General features: G+C 30.3%; 1 protein-coding gene across 1 annotated transcript; it reads right to left on the minus strand.

The window, feature by feature from the left end:
• Positions 1 to 2,351: 2,351 nt before the first annotated feature.
• On the minus strand, positions 2,352 to 10,133 carry LOC109340612 (GDSL esterase/lipase EXL1-like). Its single transcript, XM_019578335.1, has 5 exons — positions 9,806 to 10,133; positions 6,672 to 6,802; positions 6,142 to 6,375; positions 2,925 to 3,180; positions 2,352 to 2,730 (listed from the first exon to the last, which is right to left on the minus strand). The coding sequence occupies exons 1-5, from the start codon at positions 10,086 to 10,088 to the stop codon at positions 2,540 to 2,542; spliced, it is 1,095 nt and encodes a 364-aa protein (XP_019433880.1). The 5' UTR covers positions 10,089 to 10,133; the 3' UTR covers positions 2,352 to 2,539.
• Positions 10,134 to 18,359: the final 8,226 nt, after the last annotated feature.

The following is an 18,359-nucleotide window of genomic DNA, read 5'->3' on the forward strand; positions in this document are numbered from 1 at the left end:
TCAAGATTTATCCAGCTCAAAGATAAACAAAGAATCATATGAGGATTCTTTGATCAATCCTCTCATCTTTGACGAAGGCTAGAATCATATGATAAGCTCTCACACAATTATAAGACTAGAATCCTTTCATTGACCACAAACATAGAACCAAAGACCTACTCTCAGACTATTAAGTTTCCTCAATGGCAGGATGCTATTGATAAGGAGTTATCTGCCTTACAATAAAACAACACTTGGATTGTAACAAACCTACCCAAGGATAAGTATGTCATAGGATGTAAGTAGGTTTTTAAGATTAAGTATAAGACTGATGGAAGTATTGAGAGACATAAAGCTAGATTGGTTGCTTAGGGATATAATCAAACTGAGGGAGTGGATTACCTCGAAACCTTTTTACTTGTTGCCAAAATTTCTACTGTTAGGCTTGTGTTGGCTTTAGCATCCATACATGATTGGCACATCAAGCAATTAGATGTGAACAATGCCTTTTTACATGGAGACTTGCATGAACAAGTCTATATGACCATGCCCCCTGGATTGAGCAACACTCAAACCAATAAAGTCTGCAAACTTCAAAAATATATATATATGGACTTAAGCAAGCCAGCAGGCAATGGTTTGCCAAGCTCTCTAACTTTCTCATTGAACATGGCTACCACAAATCTATGGGTGATCACTCATTGTTCATTAAATGGTCTTCCAAAGATTTAATCACTGTTGTTTTAGTCTATATGGATGATATCATCCTAAGTGGCAATAACATTGATGAGACAAATAAACTCAAACTGATCCTAGATAAAACCTTTAAGTCCAAAGATCTAGGTGACCTAAAATACTTCCTAGGCTTTTATATTGCCAAGAGTAAGGCTGGCATTTCTATGAAACAAAGAAGGTATGCCTTAGAAATAATCTTTGATGCAGGAATGATTGGATGCAAGCCATCCACTACCCATATGATTCATGGAGCACACATTCATCAAGGTAACAGTGATGATCCTCCTGCTTACAGGAGATTAATTGGAAGGTTAATATACTTACCCAACACTAGACCTAATATCACCTTATATGTCAATCAATTAGCTTAGTTTATGGCTTGTCCTACAACTTTACATCACATTGCTGCCATGAAAATTCTTAGATATCTGAAAGGAACTCATGCCCTTGGATTATTCCTTCCTACTAACCCTGTTGTGCAGCTAAAGGCATACAGTGATAGTGATTGGGCCTCTTGCCCAGACACTAGAAGATCAGTTAGTGGATACTACATATACCTTTGGGACCAACTATATATAAAAATATACACACCAAGTTGGGTCTCCTAAGAATATGTGCCCCAACTTGTGGGGGGTATCAAAATTAAATAATGATCACAATCCAAACTCTTCTCTTGATCATACCATTAACAATATTGTATCCAATTTGCCTAAGCATAACATGTCCAAACAGAGCATAACAAGAACCAGTGATGTCTTGCTAGCCAAGACAGATGATGTGCGCAGCCTCAACTATGGTGTAGCAGCCAGGCTTAAGCAGAGATTGTCCATAATCAGGGACAATAACCATACTACCAAGAAAGTTGATGCACAATTCATGGCCTCCACCTTGCTCTTGACCGAGTCAGATCATATGCACCAAGTGCATCAGATGCATCAGTACCAGGCCAGGACGCATCAGGTGCACCAGCACTAGGCCAGGGTGCATCAGGTGCACCAACACCAGCCCAAGGCGCATCAGGTGCACCAGCACCAGGCCAGGGCGCATCAAAGGAGCAAACATCAGTACAAGGCGCATCAGCACCAGGTTAGATCTGCCTTAGGCGCACATCAAGCCACTCAAGCCTCCCATAAAGGCAAGGCCACACAGGGCACTCATCAAACCAAAGTCCAGGCTACGCATGACATCCCAAGCAGAATTAAGGGATTAGGATTAATGGGCTTTTCATTACTTGCAGCCCAAGCTATCATTGTTTTAGTGTATTTCATCATATTTAACATAGGCAACATGTAATAATTAGTTAGTTGATTAGTTAGGCAAGTTTGTTAACAAGTTGTTATGAGTTCTCTTGCCTATAAGTTTAGCATTTCATATTTTTATTTTCATCGAAGTTCAATTCTAATAAAAGTAAAATCATTCCATCCATTTTTCATTTTCCTTTGTTCTCAAGAACTTCTCAATCAAGAAGAAATTTTGATTTTCATTCCTTCATTCATCTTTTCTTTGAAATGTGTCATTAAATGTTGCATTTTCCTTTGTTTTTTGAACCACTTGCCTCTCCATTTAATGGAAATGGAGAGGATCCTAACTCATAAAAGATATTGTTGTAATTTATCTTATGAACTGGTATATAGACAATCATTATTAGCAGATATAGTTTATATCTGACAACATTTTTAAACTTAATACTTTATTGGGTCCTCCTATTTTTCCTTGAACATATTTAATTATTAGATCCTGAGAGCAAGGTGAAGAATCAACCAACCCTGAAGTTACATAAGAAGCCAAAAGTTAATGTAACATTGTCAACTACAAAAAAAATTTCTCATATGAACTTGTTCACATATTTTTGAAGAAGGGGAGAAATAAGCTTTTTGTAAACGGTTTCAGTAGGATGAGAACTGTCCCAAAACACATACTCCAAATCATTGGGACACGTTGGAACAAAACGATTGCATAGCTCCGCAACCTCTATTATGCCTGTGCCACAACATCCTTTGTTCCCAACTTTATAGCCTGCAATTGAACAATTAAATTTTTTTTGCAAATGTTTAAATCAATAATCTACCGTAAAATGTTATCTTTAAAGTGATATTGACATGCTTGGAAAATCAACTAGGAACTTTGTCATCACTGATATTTTTTTAACAAATGCTTGTTACGAAGGTAATTAATTACTATTAGCACACCAAAGTGAAATTTGGAATTACCATATTTTTGGTAGTTTAAAATGATATCAAGGAGAGGGTTGTAAACATCAATGTAAACAATCCTGCCATTCTGCAAGTTCTTGTTAAGGGAATTCAGCTCCTTTGACAATTTGCTGTTAAATAATTCTGCAGCTTCGTTGTACCTTGCTACACACTTTCTTTCTATTCCACCTGCTATAGTTCTCTGAGATGGAAGACACCCAATTGGAGGTACACTGAATACTCCAATCCTTCTTGCACCTAGTTCATATATTTCCTTTCAATTGTATTGAGAGATGGAAAAACATACATTAGTGTAAGGTGTGATTTATTATTAGCACTATGGAAAAAGTGAATTTACAATTTATAGATATGCTTAACTTGGGATAATATATGATTTCTGTGTGTCACTTGACACTTGTTGTATCTAATGTTCAAAATTTTATTAAATATTTAAATCAATTAATTTAAAACGATATTTTATTGATTCATTAGATAGATTAGCATAGGAATGAAACTATTGGACAACAGATCTTTTCATGATTGACTTAGGTTGAGCACTTGAGCTATATTTGTTATTCACTTTCTTACATTTTAAGTGTCATTTTTTGGAAAATTGTTTTTATAAGTGTCTTTTTTCAAAATTCAAGACAATTTTAATTACTCTTTTATCAATTATATTATTATCTTCATTATTATGAAGAGAGAAAAAATCATTATAGAATAGAATGATGTGTTGAAATATATTGTATCAATGTAAATAATAATGTAAGTGAATAGGAAAATTTTATTATTGGGTTGATTCTATCCCAAGTTATTAGTTTCAACTTTCAAGTAGTAAAAGGAGTTTGTTGGTTAGTCTTCTTCTTCTCCTTCTCCTTCTCCTTCTCCCTCTCCCTCTCCTTGTGATCCCGCTTCAGGTTTTGGCTTCGAAACAGGTTGCGCTCTTTGCAAGAGAATGTGATATTTGCTTCAACTTCATGCTAGTGCTTGCAAAGAATCTAAGTGACACTCCCACCTGCCTCCATGGGCTATCCTTACATAGGAGAAACCTTTCAAATATATTCTTAAGACCCAAATGTCTTCTTTGCCACAAAAATCAAAAGGTATGGTTCTATGTTCAAGTCTCACATTTTGGATTGTCCTTGTGTGATGATTTGAAGTCTAGAAGGTGCAAGAGCAACTTTAGGAGGGGAAGAATGTCCCACATGAAGTTTGAACACCCAAGACACGGTTCTCTTGGATTTCTCCCAAGGAAGCGTGTTGCTCATGATAGAGGAAAAGTCAAGGCTTTCCCCAAGGATGACCAAACTAAGCCACCATATGCTTCCTGTTCTGCCATAGATTAAGAACTTGAGAAGGTGCTTCCTATCAATCTTGTCCTTTGAGATTTTTGGTGCCTTTCCATAGTGGAGACTTGTGGCTTTGCGGTAGAACTCTAGATCAGCTTCATTCATTCTATTGTATTTTTCATCATCCTCTTGACCTTTATCTGTTATAATCTTGGTCATAAATTTACATTCAGAAATTTCAATTTCAAGAAGTTCAGAGAGGCGTTTAACAATGGAATACAAGAAAACAAATTTCATCCTATCACATCATTTTACTTTGATAACTTGTAGTTTGGTAAAGGCTTGTGCTGAAAGTGGATCAGTGCATATTCTTCCCATATTAATCAGATTGTGAAGAATCAAAGACTCCAAGTTGGGGAATGAATGGTCATTGTGAGCCCACTTTGTTGAGCCAATAATGCACTACATCTCAACACTTTCCTGGATATCGAGATGCTTTAATCTTGAAAATTATTCATCATCAACCTCTTTTTTGGTTGCTTCTCCGCTTTATGTATGAATTGTATAAAGTCTTCTAGTTAAAAACATCTCAGTCAATGTGACTCATTTCTTGTATTTCACTTGTATGTGTCAAGCAAATAAGTAACTCTTGTATGTGGATATGATTATCAGAATTTTCTTCAAGTTTGGGTATGTGTTGCCTCTATTGTGTGACATGGCTCATACATCTCACAACTCAAGGGAGCAATTATAAGGGCTCATGGTGGCTTGGATGTCTATATGAACCTACTCAAGGATCAGATTTGGTTTGTGACTGCTCTAGATTCTATTTCTGTTTGCTTAGCCCACGACAAGGATAATAAGATGGTTGAACAAGTATTGCTAGAAAAAAGGGATGTGGTTCAGAAGTTTGTGAATTTCTTCCGTGTTGTATTCTAATTACCTTTAGTTATTCATACTCTAGTTTTCTTTACCTCTCTCATTAAACATTAAAGTGTGTATTTTTCATAATTGAAGCAGTGTATTAGGATCAAGATTCTGATTCATTTTTCTCTCTTTCATCATCAATGGTTGGTTCGCTTCTGTCCATGGTGTTTAAGCTCGGATATAACTTCTATCATGGATGGTTAAGCATTGGATGGTTAGCTTCTGTTCATGGTGGTTAAGCAAAGATATAGCTTCTGTCATTGATGGTTAAGTGTTTGATGATATAGCTTCTACCATGGGTGGTTAAGCGTTGTTATTGCTTCAAATCAATTCCAAGTTGGGAGTTAAAAATGTTCACTCACCAGCTTGAGGAGATATTATAGATGTTTTAGAGGTTATCTTTGGAATATGATTGTTAGTTAGGAAGATAGGAATTAGCTAGTTAGGTTTGTGTTAGTTGTTTGTTTTACAAGCTTTCTTTTTCTTCTTTTCTCTTGTATAAATAAGTCATGTTGTATCAATGTAAATAATAATGTATGTGAATATGGGAGATTGAATTGTTGGGTTGGTTCTAGCCCAAGTTATTAGTTTCAAGTAGTAAAATGGGTTTGTTGGCCAGTTAGTTTAGAAGTTAGAGCATATAGTTTTTTTCCTTCCTTTTATAAAATAAGGATTTCATTGTAACTACTCAAGATTCAATATTCAATTCATTCAATGAATGAAATTTACATTCATTTCTCGCTCTTTGATTTCTAATATGATGAGATAAATTGAAAGTGATATAAAAGGAAAAACAATAAAAAATTCGTTAAAAACAAAAAAAAATCCAATTATTTCCTTGGTTTCTATAAAATATACTTGAATGAAGGAAGTAGATAAATTGGTCATTTTATAATGTGCTTAGGGATTTTCAATATCACCAAGTGATCTAAAAAATAAATATATTCTTACTCAATTTAGAGACAAATTAAATTTAAAATAAACTTTTCTATTGTGGTTGAGATGGAACTTAAGCATACCTTCAAGAAGTTAGAAGCTAAGCTGAGCAGAAAATCAGTGTAAGCAGGAAGATCATATTGCACTTGTCTAAGAGGAGACAAAAAGTATGTGTTGGAAATGTCATTACTTCCAAACACAGCAAGAAAAAGACTATTGGCTAGGATGAAGTTTGTTCTGTCCACTCCAACTTCTCCTTCCAGCTTCCTTATGTATTCTTTGAACAAATCTACTTGACCGGATATAGTCATAATCGACTGCTTATCATTCAGTGACAAAGTTAGAAGAGAGGAATAGATTGTTTTCTTGCCAATGTAAAGATTTATATTTATATACAGTCAGTATATCATCTACCATTCATTTATATTACTTTTTTGAAGAGTTAGTGATAAATGAAAATGAATGATGAATGATAAACTCACAGTGTATAAAAGTTTTATATTATCAGTGCATATATTTTTTTTATAAATAAATATATACTAAGATGAAGCTTCTTAGTTTTGATTATTTTTCAAAGTTGTAATGAAAAAAATGGAGCTGAATATATGCATACCATTCTTAGTGATGTCCAAGGATCATATCCAGCGCCACCTGCTGCGAAACAGACACCGGTGGCCAATTCACTTGGTTGGAGATTTGGATCCAGATATGCTGGTAGTAACTCTTTAATGCCTAATTCTTCAACTAGCATAACAATAAAAACTAAGTTACATTATTTTATCTGGACTTCCTTTATTTGGTATAATAAGGTGAAGACAAGCCAAAAGATTTGGGGGTGTGACACCCAAATCAAGTGAAATCATTCTCTTCCAATTGGAAATATTGTTTAGATTACAAATTTAATTTCAATGCTCAGATTCAAAATCATGAATTAATTTATATTTCTATTGTGTAAAGAAATGATAATAAATTTACTTTCCTAAAATTGTTAATTGCTGATAAAGTGATATGATGTTGATGGTGAAAGTAGTGGCCCGGGTGTGCTGCACTTTGATTATGTTAAAAAAATTAATATTTATGTAGGGTTGGTGTAAAAATATTATAAGTTCAATATATCATTCAATATTTTTATTATTTTTATTTTATAGTTAGTGATTATTAAATATTAATGATACACTCATAGCTAAAAAAGTGTTATGCAATCAATGCAAAAATCATTTTCTAAAAGAAAACATATATATTAGTTAAGATTGTAGTTGCAACGATATTAAATTAAAAAAACTACTTAAAACATTGTTATAGTTTATATTAATTATCAAAGAGCTCCTAATTAACTAAAGTCTAATATAATTGGTAGATAATTATTTTCCTTAAATATAATGTTTGGGTTCGATTTTTTACACTAATGATATCATCCAATTAATAGTTAGAAACTAATCATTTTTATACTTAAAGATTATTAGAATGGTTTTTTATTTACCTAAAAAATATTTGGTGATTATATCATTTTTATTTATCTAAAAAATTGTGCTAATATTATTTTTTTTATATAACAGAATGATATTCTATCACTCCATGTGTAAAGAAATAATTCATTTTGGAGGTTTGTAGCTCTCTCCTCTCAACAAATATCATTATAAGAGATTGAATAGTTGATATTTCATCCCTAAAATTTATTTTTAGGAATGGCAAAAAACCCGACTCATGGGTATTCGTGAAAATACCCACAATGGGTACTTGTAATAATAGCTTATAGATGAAAACGCATTTTATGATACCCGCTACGTGGGTACCCACAAATTTATAAATTTAGTTTTTGATTAAATATTTATATATATTATTGTTTTTTATTATTATTTTAAGATTATATATTATTTATTTTATTATTATTTTATAATAAATTACACCTATTTATCTATGATCATAAATTTATTATATAAATATCATATTATTCATGTAATAATTATTTTTATATATTAATTATTACAAAGTATATAAATATATAATTTAAATTAAAAATGCATTGTTATCCACAAATACTTGCTACCTATACGAGTACCTACAAATATTGTGGGTTTGAGAACATAAAATCACTATATGCCCACACTCATTGACATCCCTATTCATCTAGGAGGTTTTTAGTTCACCCCTCCAAGGTGACAAAGCAATTTCAAAGGGAGCTTCCAACTCCACATTGCAATTTTAGAGCGAGTTGAGCTTCCACTTCAATAGTGAATTCGAATAGATGAGGGTGGCAATTGGATGGATATGATTTTGGATCATAATGAATGAAAAGTCATCCATCAATCTATATAAATCCATGAAATTACATTTCTAAACTATCTGATTCATCTATATCGAATGGATTTCAATCCATCCATTCCATTCATATATCCATTTTAATGGATTGAATGAATGAATATTCAATCCATTTTTTAAATTTAGACTAAAACATTTTTTAAGGAAAAAAATCTTTTAAAAAATATTATTTAATAAAGTATTTTTAAAAATAAATTTAATTGTTTTTTAAAAAGTGTGTTTTTAAAAAAATCAGTATTTAAATTTACTTGTAAAAGCTATGAAAGACAATAGTGTAGGTGAGGTTAGACCTATTGTATTATGCAATCATGCATTTTTTTCTTGTGCTCATCATGACACAAAAATGTTATATCATTCCTTATTGAAACATTTTGAAAGAATATTTTGATAAAAAGGATAATATTGTTGAAAGAATCTTTTTGCTAGAAAGAGAGTAGTTTATATCACTAGTATCAAAATATGTTCGTGACAGCTGGTCCAACCAGTAAATCGGTCTTAATACCGCTACATACAACATTTATACTAGTCATGCAATTATTCCGATAAAAACTGACCAAATTGACTGATTTTTAATTGAACCATACTAGTCATACCAACTGATTTTATTTAAAATTATGTTTTAATGAAAATAATTTATTTTTACCAAAATATTGAAATTAATGATCAAACACACAACTACTACATTTTTATACATCTAAAACATGTCTGCAATATACATTTTTTAACAAGTGGTATAAACAAAAATAGTTATTGTTTTCTTTATTGATTTTTCAACATTAATATTAGTATAAAATATATGTATATTAACTTCAACGTATGCGGTTTAATTAGTGAACCATTGGCTGGACCATCGTACCACTATACCAGTACTCTGAGTAGTTTGATGACTAATATGATATTAATAACATTGGTTTATATTTTACAAGTTGGGTTTGCATAGCAAAGTTGAGTCTGCATGTTGATTTATTGGAAAAAGTATTTTTTTTTAATTTTTTGGATAGATTGGGTATCATCCAAATGGATATCTATTGGATATAATGGATGAATTTGAATTCATCCATATTAACAATATACATTAGATTATATTCATTTAAATTCATTAACTCTAAGGATGAATATAGATGGATTTAATTTGAATAAATTGTGAATTATGTATAATTGTGTCACCTCAATCGTTTTCACATCTATAATGAACTTCTACAAATGTTACAAGTAACCATTCATCCTTAACATCTTCATAATGTAAAAATAACCTCCACTAATTAATACACCTGAACCAGCAATCACATCAATATCTAGTGTGCATTAAAGTCAAAGCCATGATGAAAAGAGAAAAAAGGCTTCTTTGTTTATTATGCATGGTAGTTTCACTCACAAAAATCTCACTAACAAAACTTATCTAAAAAAGAGAAACCTTAGGATACATACCTATAAAATCAGATGGAACCTTTCCGTTGCTAAATCTACCAGTTGGAATTCCTCCCTTAAAATCTTTCCCATATGGTGGAAAATTGGAGCGTGTCAGTGTTAACACGTTGTTGTTGTTCCCCGTATCCATGATTGAATCTCCAAACACCAACACTGCTGGAACTGAAAAATTTGGTGGGAGTTTCAGAATAGCCTTTGTGTTGCATGAAACAAGTGCTAATAATATCAAACGGAGGAAAAATGAAGTCATGAAAGAAGAAGAGAACTTCATGAAAAGAAGCATGTATATATGTGTAGTCTCTAGTTTTGGCTATTAGCCCTATTCCTATATATATATATATATATAGGTGAAACGAACTTCTCTTCTTGTCACAGCTAGTGGGAAAATAATCACTACACCAAATTTTATATTTTATGAATATATATAGGTGAAAGAACTTCTCTTCCTATCACAGCTAGTGGGGGAAAATAATCATTATACCAAATTTTATATTTTATGGAAGTTTTTCTTGGGAGGCTGTTCAAACCTCCCAAAATAAATCAAATGAGATGAGTGGGTTAGATGATTAACTAAATATGTAATAGGTTTTTATTTAATTTGTGGAGTTTGAAATCAATTTGAAAAAAAACTACCTATCCATTACTTTCCCCTTACAAAAACACACTATCTCTCTTCTCTATTTCTTCATACCCAGACCCTCTTCTACAAACCCTCACACCCAAATCCTCTTCTCCAAACCATTACTTGTTTTGTATGAATCTTCTCTGATCAACTTTGTCTTCTCATTCTCATTTGCATCTTGTTTTCTTCTCCCTATCGCAGGTATGCGTGTCGTTTTGTATTAATCCTCGTAAATCACTATGTTCCCTCATTCGTTTTATATTAATCCTCCTTTTGTATTCGTTTTGTATTATTCCTTGTAAATCTCGTTTTCTTCCGATCTGTTTGACCCGATTATGGTTATGGAATCTGGGTCTCATGTTGGTTCCTCTTCCGATTCCGATTTCAGGTTCGCCTTAAATGATAGAAACTTCTCCGACCGGGCTCTCCGGATCGAGATCATGGGCGACCTAGATGATACTTGACAAGATTCCGACCTTTGCCCCACCGTCGCCGATTGGCCCCGCCACTGCAAGGAATTAAATACAAAACTCAACTTCTTGGTATTCTTGAAATCAACAAGGTTAGTTGGCATTCTCTTCAATAAACTTAACTCCATTTTGTTTTCTAGTAATGAGTATTAGTAGTATTACTTAGAGTTCTGATAATAATGAGTGTCCTAAGATATTAGTTTAGAAATTAAATATTGAATGATAACACCATGATAAGAATGACCACCTATTTTGGATGAATAATAACACCATGATAAGAATCAAGACTATTAGTCATGTCATTTCTATTATTTTCATTTTGTCTCTTGGTGCATGGTGTTGTGGACAAGTAGAACTTGATGTAGCTCCAATGGAGAAAACAGAACAAGAAGCTCTATACTCTACTATTCAAGGCTTTGTTGGAAATTCATGGAATGGCTCAGATCTCTATTCAAGGCAGGAGTTGTTGCAGCTGGTGATGGTAGGTGTTCAGAAGTTGGTGCTTAAATGCTTAGGAAAGGTGGTCATGTTGTTGATGCATAAATGCAATGTTGGTAAGTGTGTTTATTGAGTTTACCTTGGTAGTTGCATAAATGCTATGTGCCCAAAAGAGAACCTGTATGAAATGTTAATCCTTTCCAGGTATAGATTCATTATTATATTGCAAAAATAAGCATTACCCCTGGTGAGACCTTTAAAGGTAACGACTGTTGAGGTAGTACTAGTTATTAGTGGGTGAACCTTTCCAGGCATTTGTTAAGTTAAGGATAGTTATCAATGTTATAGTTATATAATGATGCAGTAATTATTAGTTTTTTTTATTGTTCTGACTAAATCTTTTCATTTTATTATTTCAAGAAAATATGATGTAAGTATGTCGATATATCTTTGGGTGCAAGAGGATCATTTAGAGCTACCAACATTTAGGATTTATGTTATGTATTTTATTTTTAAAGTGTCATGAGACTAATTTTAGTTTTTGAGATTTCATGGTTAGGGGTGGTAATATGGGACAGTCCGGCCTGACCCGCCTTTGGCCCATTAGAATATGGGTTGGCCTGGCTTGGCCCAACATTTTTTGTTAAAATGGCTCAAAATGTCAGCTCGTCCATATTTGGCAGGGCTGGTAGGCTGGCGGGCTGGCCCGTTTTATTTTTATTTTTCAAAACACACATTAAAGTTGTAGACAAAAATAAATAATTCAAACAATTTATAAAAGTCTTTTAAAACAAAAAATCACAAACAAAAGGCACAATCTCATAATAACATATTGCATTAGTACAAAACTTGTAAATTCTAAACAATAAACTACTATAGTCTTGAACTTTTATACTCTCAGTTCATAATAGAGCTTATAACTCCTAAATTTTAAAAAGTGTATAAAAATCAGAACTATTATATTATAAATCAATCACAATAATATATATATATATATATAATATACCCTCAGCTCGGCCCGCTAAAAACACTTATCCAAACGGGCTGGCCTGTCGGGCCAAGCCCATTTTGCCATCCCTATTCATGGTGTATTTGAATTTATAATGAAGAATGAATTATAACTTTTTCAACTATGTTATGCTGCCTTGGTTATTTGCAATGAAATACTATTATTGTTAAGAACATTTGTTTTTAGTATTTTATATTTAAATAATAATTATAAATTAATGATATTAAAATTGTGAAAATTATGCAATTAAATTGAGGTTGAAATCTTATAAACATATAATAGTTACCTCTTTCAGCAGGTCTCTATATGTTATTTCGAGTTGTGGGGTTGAAAGTCTGAGCAATTAACCTTCTCAAATGGTGAAGGTTTAAAACCTCCATAATAAACATTACAAAAACCTCATCAAATAGTGGAGATTAAAAACCTCCACTAATGAATCCACTAAATTAAAATGTTGAGACAAGTAGGTATAAGTTGGAACGTAACTATCAAAATAATTAAGTAGAAATGCAGAAGTCGAAAGCATTGCATTTTCAGCCAAGGCTTAGGCGACCTATTAATTAAGTAGATGTTAGATATTTAGTGTATCTTGGGTATAGATTATATTTTTAGTTTGAGATTATAAACTATAAGATTATAATCTATTTATGTTTGAGTATCTTAACTGAAAATTGAATATAAACTAATTTGTTTGGTTTGGATAAGATAAAAGATTGTTTTATACATAGAAAATTATATAAAATGGTATGTTATGATTATTGTGGTTATTTTTACATTTTTTAATATTTACCATTATATATTTTTACTATAAATTTTTAATATTGCATAACAAAGGCTAAAAAAAATATTAATATAAAATATAATATAAAAATCAATATCAATATTAAAAAACAACATAACACACAAATAAATAGAAGTTACTAAGCTTAAATTACATAATTCACAAAATAAATAATACAAAAATGTCAAGTTTTATACCAAAGTTTTAATAATCTCATCCCTAATTGAATCTCGAACATATATTCAGAAGATATATTATTCATGTGTTCAGCAAGATCATCATCATTTGTAACATCATCATCAACATTTGGTATATCACTATCATGATCATCAACAATCTTAAACTTAGGATCTGAGATATTATTTTGTCTAATGAAATTATGTATTAACATTGTAGGTGATGCAAAATTATAAATCTATTCATCCAAGCACCGAATGTTCTTTTTATGGTGTTCCTTAAGCTAGAGTGATGATAGTTGAATACTTCATTCTGACTAGTAAATTCAATAGTTCGCTTGAATTCAGAAAGATGATATTGCGCACACTTATATGGTCTCAAGTATCTATTGGTATTGGATAACGAGCATCTACCAAATAATATTTACATGATAAACAATTAAAAATGTTAAGATAAATTAGAATTTAATAATACTATTAGGATTGCAAATAGTATTAATTAAAAAGGTGGAGAAAGATAAATTAAAGTTACGGAGTTTGGTGGTGATGATAATTTGAAGAATTATGGTGTTTGGTATAATAGTAAAAATGAAGAGAGCGATAAAGTTATGATGATGTAAAATAAGAAGTGCCAAATTTGGAAAAAAATAAGCTAATAAAAAACAAGCCAACCAATAATTTTTGAGCTTCTACCTTGGGTTTATTTAAAAAAAAAACTAAGTTTATAATTTTATTTGGTTTCCAAACATAGTTTATATTTTGAACTTATTTTTTAAAATGTAAATATTATATATAATTGAATCATTTAATTATAATATTATGTATTATATTTCAAAACAAATAAAAATATAAATACATTTTCGTTTTATATATATAAAAAGACATTAGTTTAAGACAATCAGTCTTATTAGCCATGTATAACTTTGAAGATGGTGTCCATAACATTCATATAGAGTGTAGGTAGTTGGGTTCTTTAAAAATGTTCAATTCTTACTATGAGAAAAAGCCTTATTAAGGTAAACATTTTTCAATTCCTACTCCGTTATATAAATAAGGGATGGGGATCCTGTCCCATTGGGTGTCCCCATCCAATCAAAATTATTTATTTCATTAAAAGTAAAATTTATAATAATATAAATTAATATTTGTACGCTATTCTATGAGATTTTATTGGTTTGGTATATGGGGACAAGAATTTCTTGAAACAGAGGATCTTGTCATAAATAAGGGGAAACCTTGATGCACAAAAAATATATGTTGATCCTAAGGAAAGTAAACTTTATAGTGATTCAAATGTTGTCATTTGGTAGAGGCTTTATATAACCACCATTTCTGATAACCATCATTACGAACAGATTAATCTCACGCTATGAGATACACTGTCAAAATGGGAAAATTAATTAATGTAATATTTATGTATTATCAGTGTAAAGATTCATATACAATGAATATATTATTCACTATTTATTTGTATTACTTTTTTTTTAAATGATAATAATTAAACATGAATGATAGATTATATAATAATAATGATGTACATTTTTTTTTCTCAAAATTAATTGTGCATAGACAATTGTAAACGTTTTTGTATCATCCACTAATACCAGTATTCATGAATGATACAACAATATAAAAAAATTAAATTGTTGATACACAACTATTAAGCTCTATCAAAATACATCATGGCATCTAGTATCAAATATTAACATATAGTATATGCTAATTTTTTACACATTATTGTAAGAGTAAAGAATCATCAAGTTCCCTTAAAAATAAATAAAAAATGAAACTAATACTTGAAAATAATTGCAATATACTTTTGGTTCCTAGAAACACGGAGCTAATCATTTAGTCCCGCAGAATAACAAGCGTGGCACACATTGTATTCTATCATCTGTTTTGGCAAAATCATGTTCTTTTGCCAAGTATACGGCAATGCCCAAATAAGCCACTATACAAATCATTGGTGATCCAAATTTGTCCATACAAATGACAATTCAAATGGCATAAGGAATAATGTTTTGATGTTTGTGATTTTGAGAGAATTGTTTTTGTTTGTTACTCTAACATACAAAATTATGCTTCACTTATGAACATCTATAATGTGGTGAGACTCTTTCACATATATTTTTATATACACGAAACTTAAACTCCAATAATTACTTAAGACTTAAGAGGAATTAAAGGGGCTTGTATGATTGCATCAATTAATTATGGCACAAAACATTTATTATTAGTTGAGTCATTTTTTAAAATATGCAAACAAATTATTAACCACAATGTTCTTATAATAAAATAGTTTGATTCTCTGTTTCATATTTTTACTGTACTGTAAAAACCTAACTCGAATACACATATAATATGATTATCATTGTTAATTTTCAAAATACTAACAATATGTCTATATGTGACAAAACTTGAATTTCTGAATTTTCCACGATATAGCTACTACTGTTAGTCTATTTAAAGATTTTATACCAGAATGATTTTTTATAAGAAAAATATTTTGTATTGTACAACGATAATATATTATCTATAATTTATATATAAATATATAATTATTATTAATTTTTAAATATAAATAACACAAACAATGATAAACAATATATCAAATCACTAATAAGGCTGATCTAGTGGCATAAGGTCTTACTAAATCCTTAATGATGAAAATTTGATTCCTATGAGTGACACTTATTGAAATAGGTAGTCATGAACCCCGAAAAGGATTAGTTCTTATCTACAAAAATAATAAGATACTCATAGTAGTACCAAAAAACCGGATATAAATCATCATAAAGATAGTATATAAAAATTAGACTCAACTTTTAAATGGAGTTAGATGTGATGTCAGTCACAAATCAAGGCATTACCTGGACTCCCAGCTTTCTTTTACGGTGGATCGTCCTTATTTTGAGCTACTGCTCCTATAAAACTTTTCCAGACTGAATTTTAATTATATATTATCTAATTATTAAAGAAGCAAGTACTATAACTTAGAATAACTATGTCAAAAATCATACATATGATATAATAAAATAGTAATATTAAAAATTCGCAATAATACATTAAAATTATATCTCATTTAGTGTATAGTTGTACCAATAAATTGGCTGGTAAATGATGCAGGTATCATGTTTCCAATAATAATGGGACTAAGTGAGTATGTTATATTTGTTTCTCCACGAATAATGTTGGTAGGTAAGATTTTTTTGGTTTCTCACATGTATCATCGCACTGAAGGCAATCATGTCTGAGTTGGGAATATCTACGAGTATGTGGAGCTAACTCTTTTAGCGGACATTTTTTCCATCCACAAGACTCGAACCCAGATTAAGAGAACCAACATTCGTTTTGGTTGTTGGTTGGTAAGATACTTGATAGTGGACCACATCCTCACTTTATGTGTTATTTGTTTTGAACGGTAGTAAAAATGTATTTAAATTAAATATATTACTTTAATAAAGCTTGGATATGCTGTCTCCATCACTATGCCACCACCTAGAAGGCTTGTCATCCTCAACAATTTCAGTAATGGAATATCAAAGTCAGATTAGTATAATGAGTTATATATATATATATAATATTTTTAAATAATTTAAATTTTGTATCATTGACTTATATTGAAAAGTTAAATATATGCGTTTTTTATTTTTATTTTTCAGTCTCATTAGCGAGTGTCTTGAGATCACTTATTAAAGAAAACAGTAAGGGAAAGTGTTAAGTCTACTAGTTGTTAAAATATTACATTTATCATTTTCGAAGGTAAAATTAGATTGATATTTAACGTTAAAATAAGTGAATAATTAAATTATATATAAATTTGATTAAAATATTTTCATAATCAGTTATTAATCATATTAATCATTTCTACCATAAATTATAAATAAAATTCTCATAAATTTTTCATTTAGTCCCAAATTACTTCCTAACATGTGAAAATTAATCATTTAATTATTTTGAAAGTAATTAGAAATCTTTTATTTATCGTGAAGTATATTGCAATATTATAAACTTTTTCCTTCTTAACATATCGCATTATCAATGTATGTCTGATGTTCTTTAAATAATCAAATTAATGAGACTCGGAGAACTAAATTGGAGGTGAAAATAGCATCTGATAAATAAAAGTATAAGTGGAAGAATACTGAATATTGAGTTTATAGAATATCCAAGATGTATGGAACAAAGGGAGAATGTTAAAATATTGATTTTTAAGAAATGGAAGGGGTACTTTTTGCAATGGTTAACATTTCCCTTTTTTTATTTACTAAGATACAAAAATTTTATGGGTGGCAATGGATAGAGTATGATATGGTATAGTGGCAGATTATTATAGGTTAACATTTCCTCTTCACATCCTACTTTATACTTAATAATTAAATTTTTAAGTTATAAAATATATTTTTCAATCAATTATAACAAGTGATATACTTTTTAGAATAACACATGTACTCCCTTTATATATACCCAACGACATCTTTATGAAGAAAGTCGTAGGAGCTCACACATTTCTTTAATTATAGTTAGATAAATAAATACAGTGTAACTTGTGTGTCATTCTAAAAATTATGCATAATAGATTAAGTTCTCTTATACATGTAGATGTTGTTATTGCTTATAATAATATGGCTTCATCTGCTTAATGAAAGATATTATGTACGTATTGATAATATATTCTAAGAATGCTTATAAGTTATTTAATATTGATAATATATGTATTTTTTCCAACAAGTATATGTTCTGATTTTTAATGAACAGGATAAGATTAGTTTCATGTCAATTTCAATATTTTATTTTTAGTGTCGTTAGTCATTCAAGTTTGAAAACCTCTCATTCATATGTCTTTAGTTATATATTGTTTTATCAAGTTATTCGTCTTATCTTAACTATTTTGGTTCAACTAACATAATTATCATTTTCAACAATTAAAATAATCAAACAAAATTAGATTGGAAGATAGACGATGAATTTATTGTAGACAACAGTGGTTAATTATTTTAAAAAGGAAATAGCTGAAATTTTTACCTCTAATTCAATAATGAATGTTTCTTTATATTT

The sequence above is a fragment of the Lupinus angustifolius genome, unplaced genomic scaffold (assembly GCF_001865875.1).
Source record: "Lupinus angustifolius cultivar Tanjil unplaced genomic scaffold, LupAngTanjil_v1.0 Scaffold_209_23, whole genome shotgun sequence".
NCBI classification, from domain to species: Eukaryota; Viridiplantae; Streptophyta; class Magnoliopsida; order Fabales; family Fabaceae; genus Lupinus; species Lupinus angustifolius.

Coding starts and splice junctions, on each gene's coding strand:
- LOC109340612 (XM_019578335.1), bottom strand. CDS start 10,088: ATGCTTCTTTTCATGAAGTTCTCTTCTTCTTTCATGACTTCATTTTTC. Junction 6,803..9,805: donor GGTTCCATCTGATTTTATAG/GTATGTATCCTA, acceptor TTGTTATGCTAG/TTGAAGAATTAGGCATTAAA. Junction 3,181..6,141: donor TAGCTTCTAACTTCTTGAAG/GTATGCTTAAGT, acceptor TACAATTGAAAG/GAAATATATGAACTAGGTGC.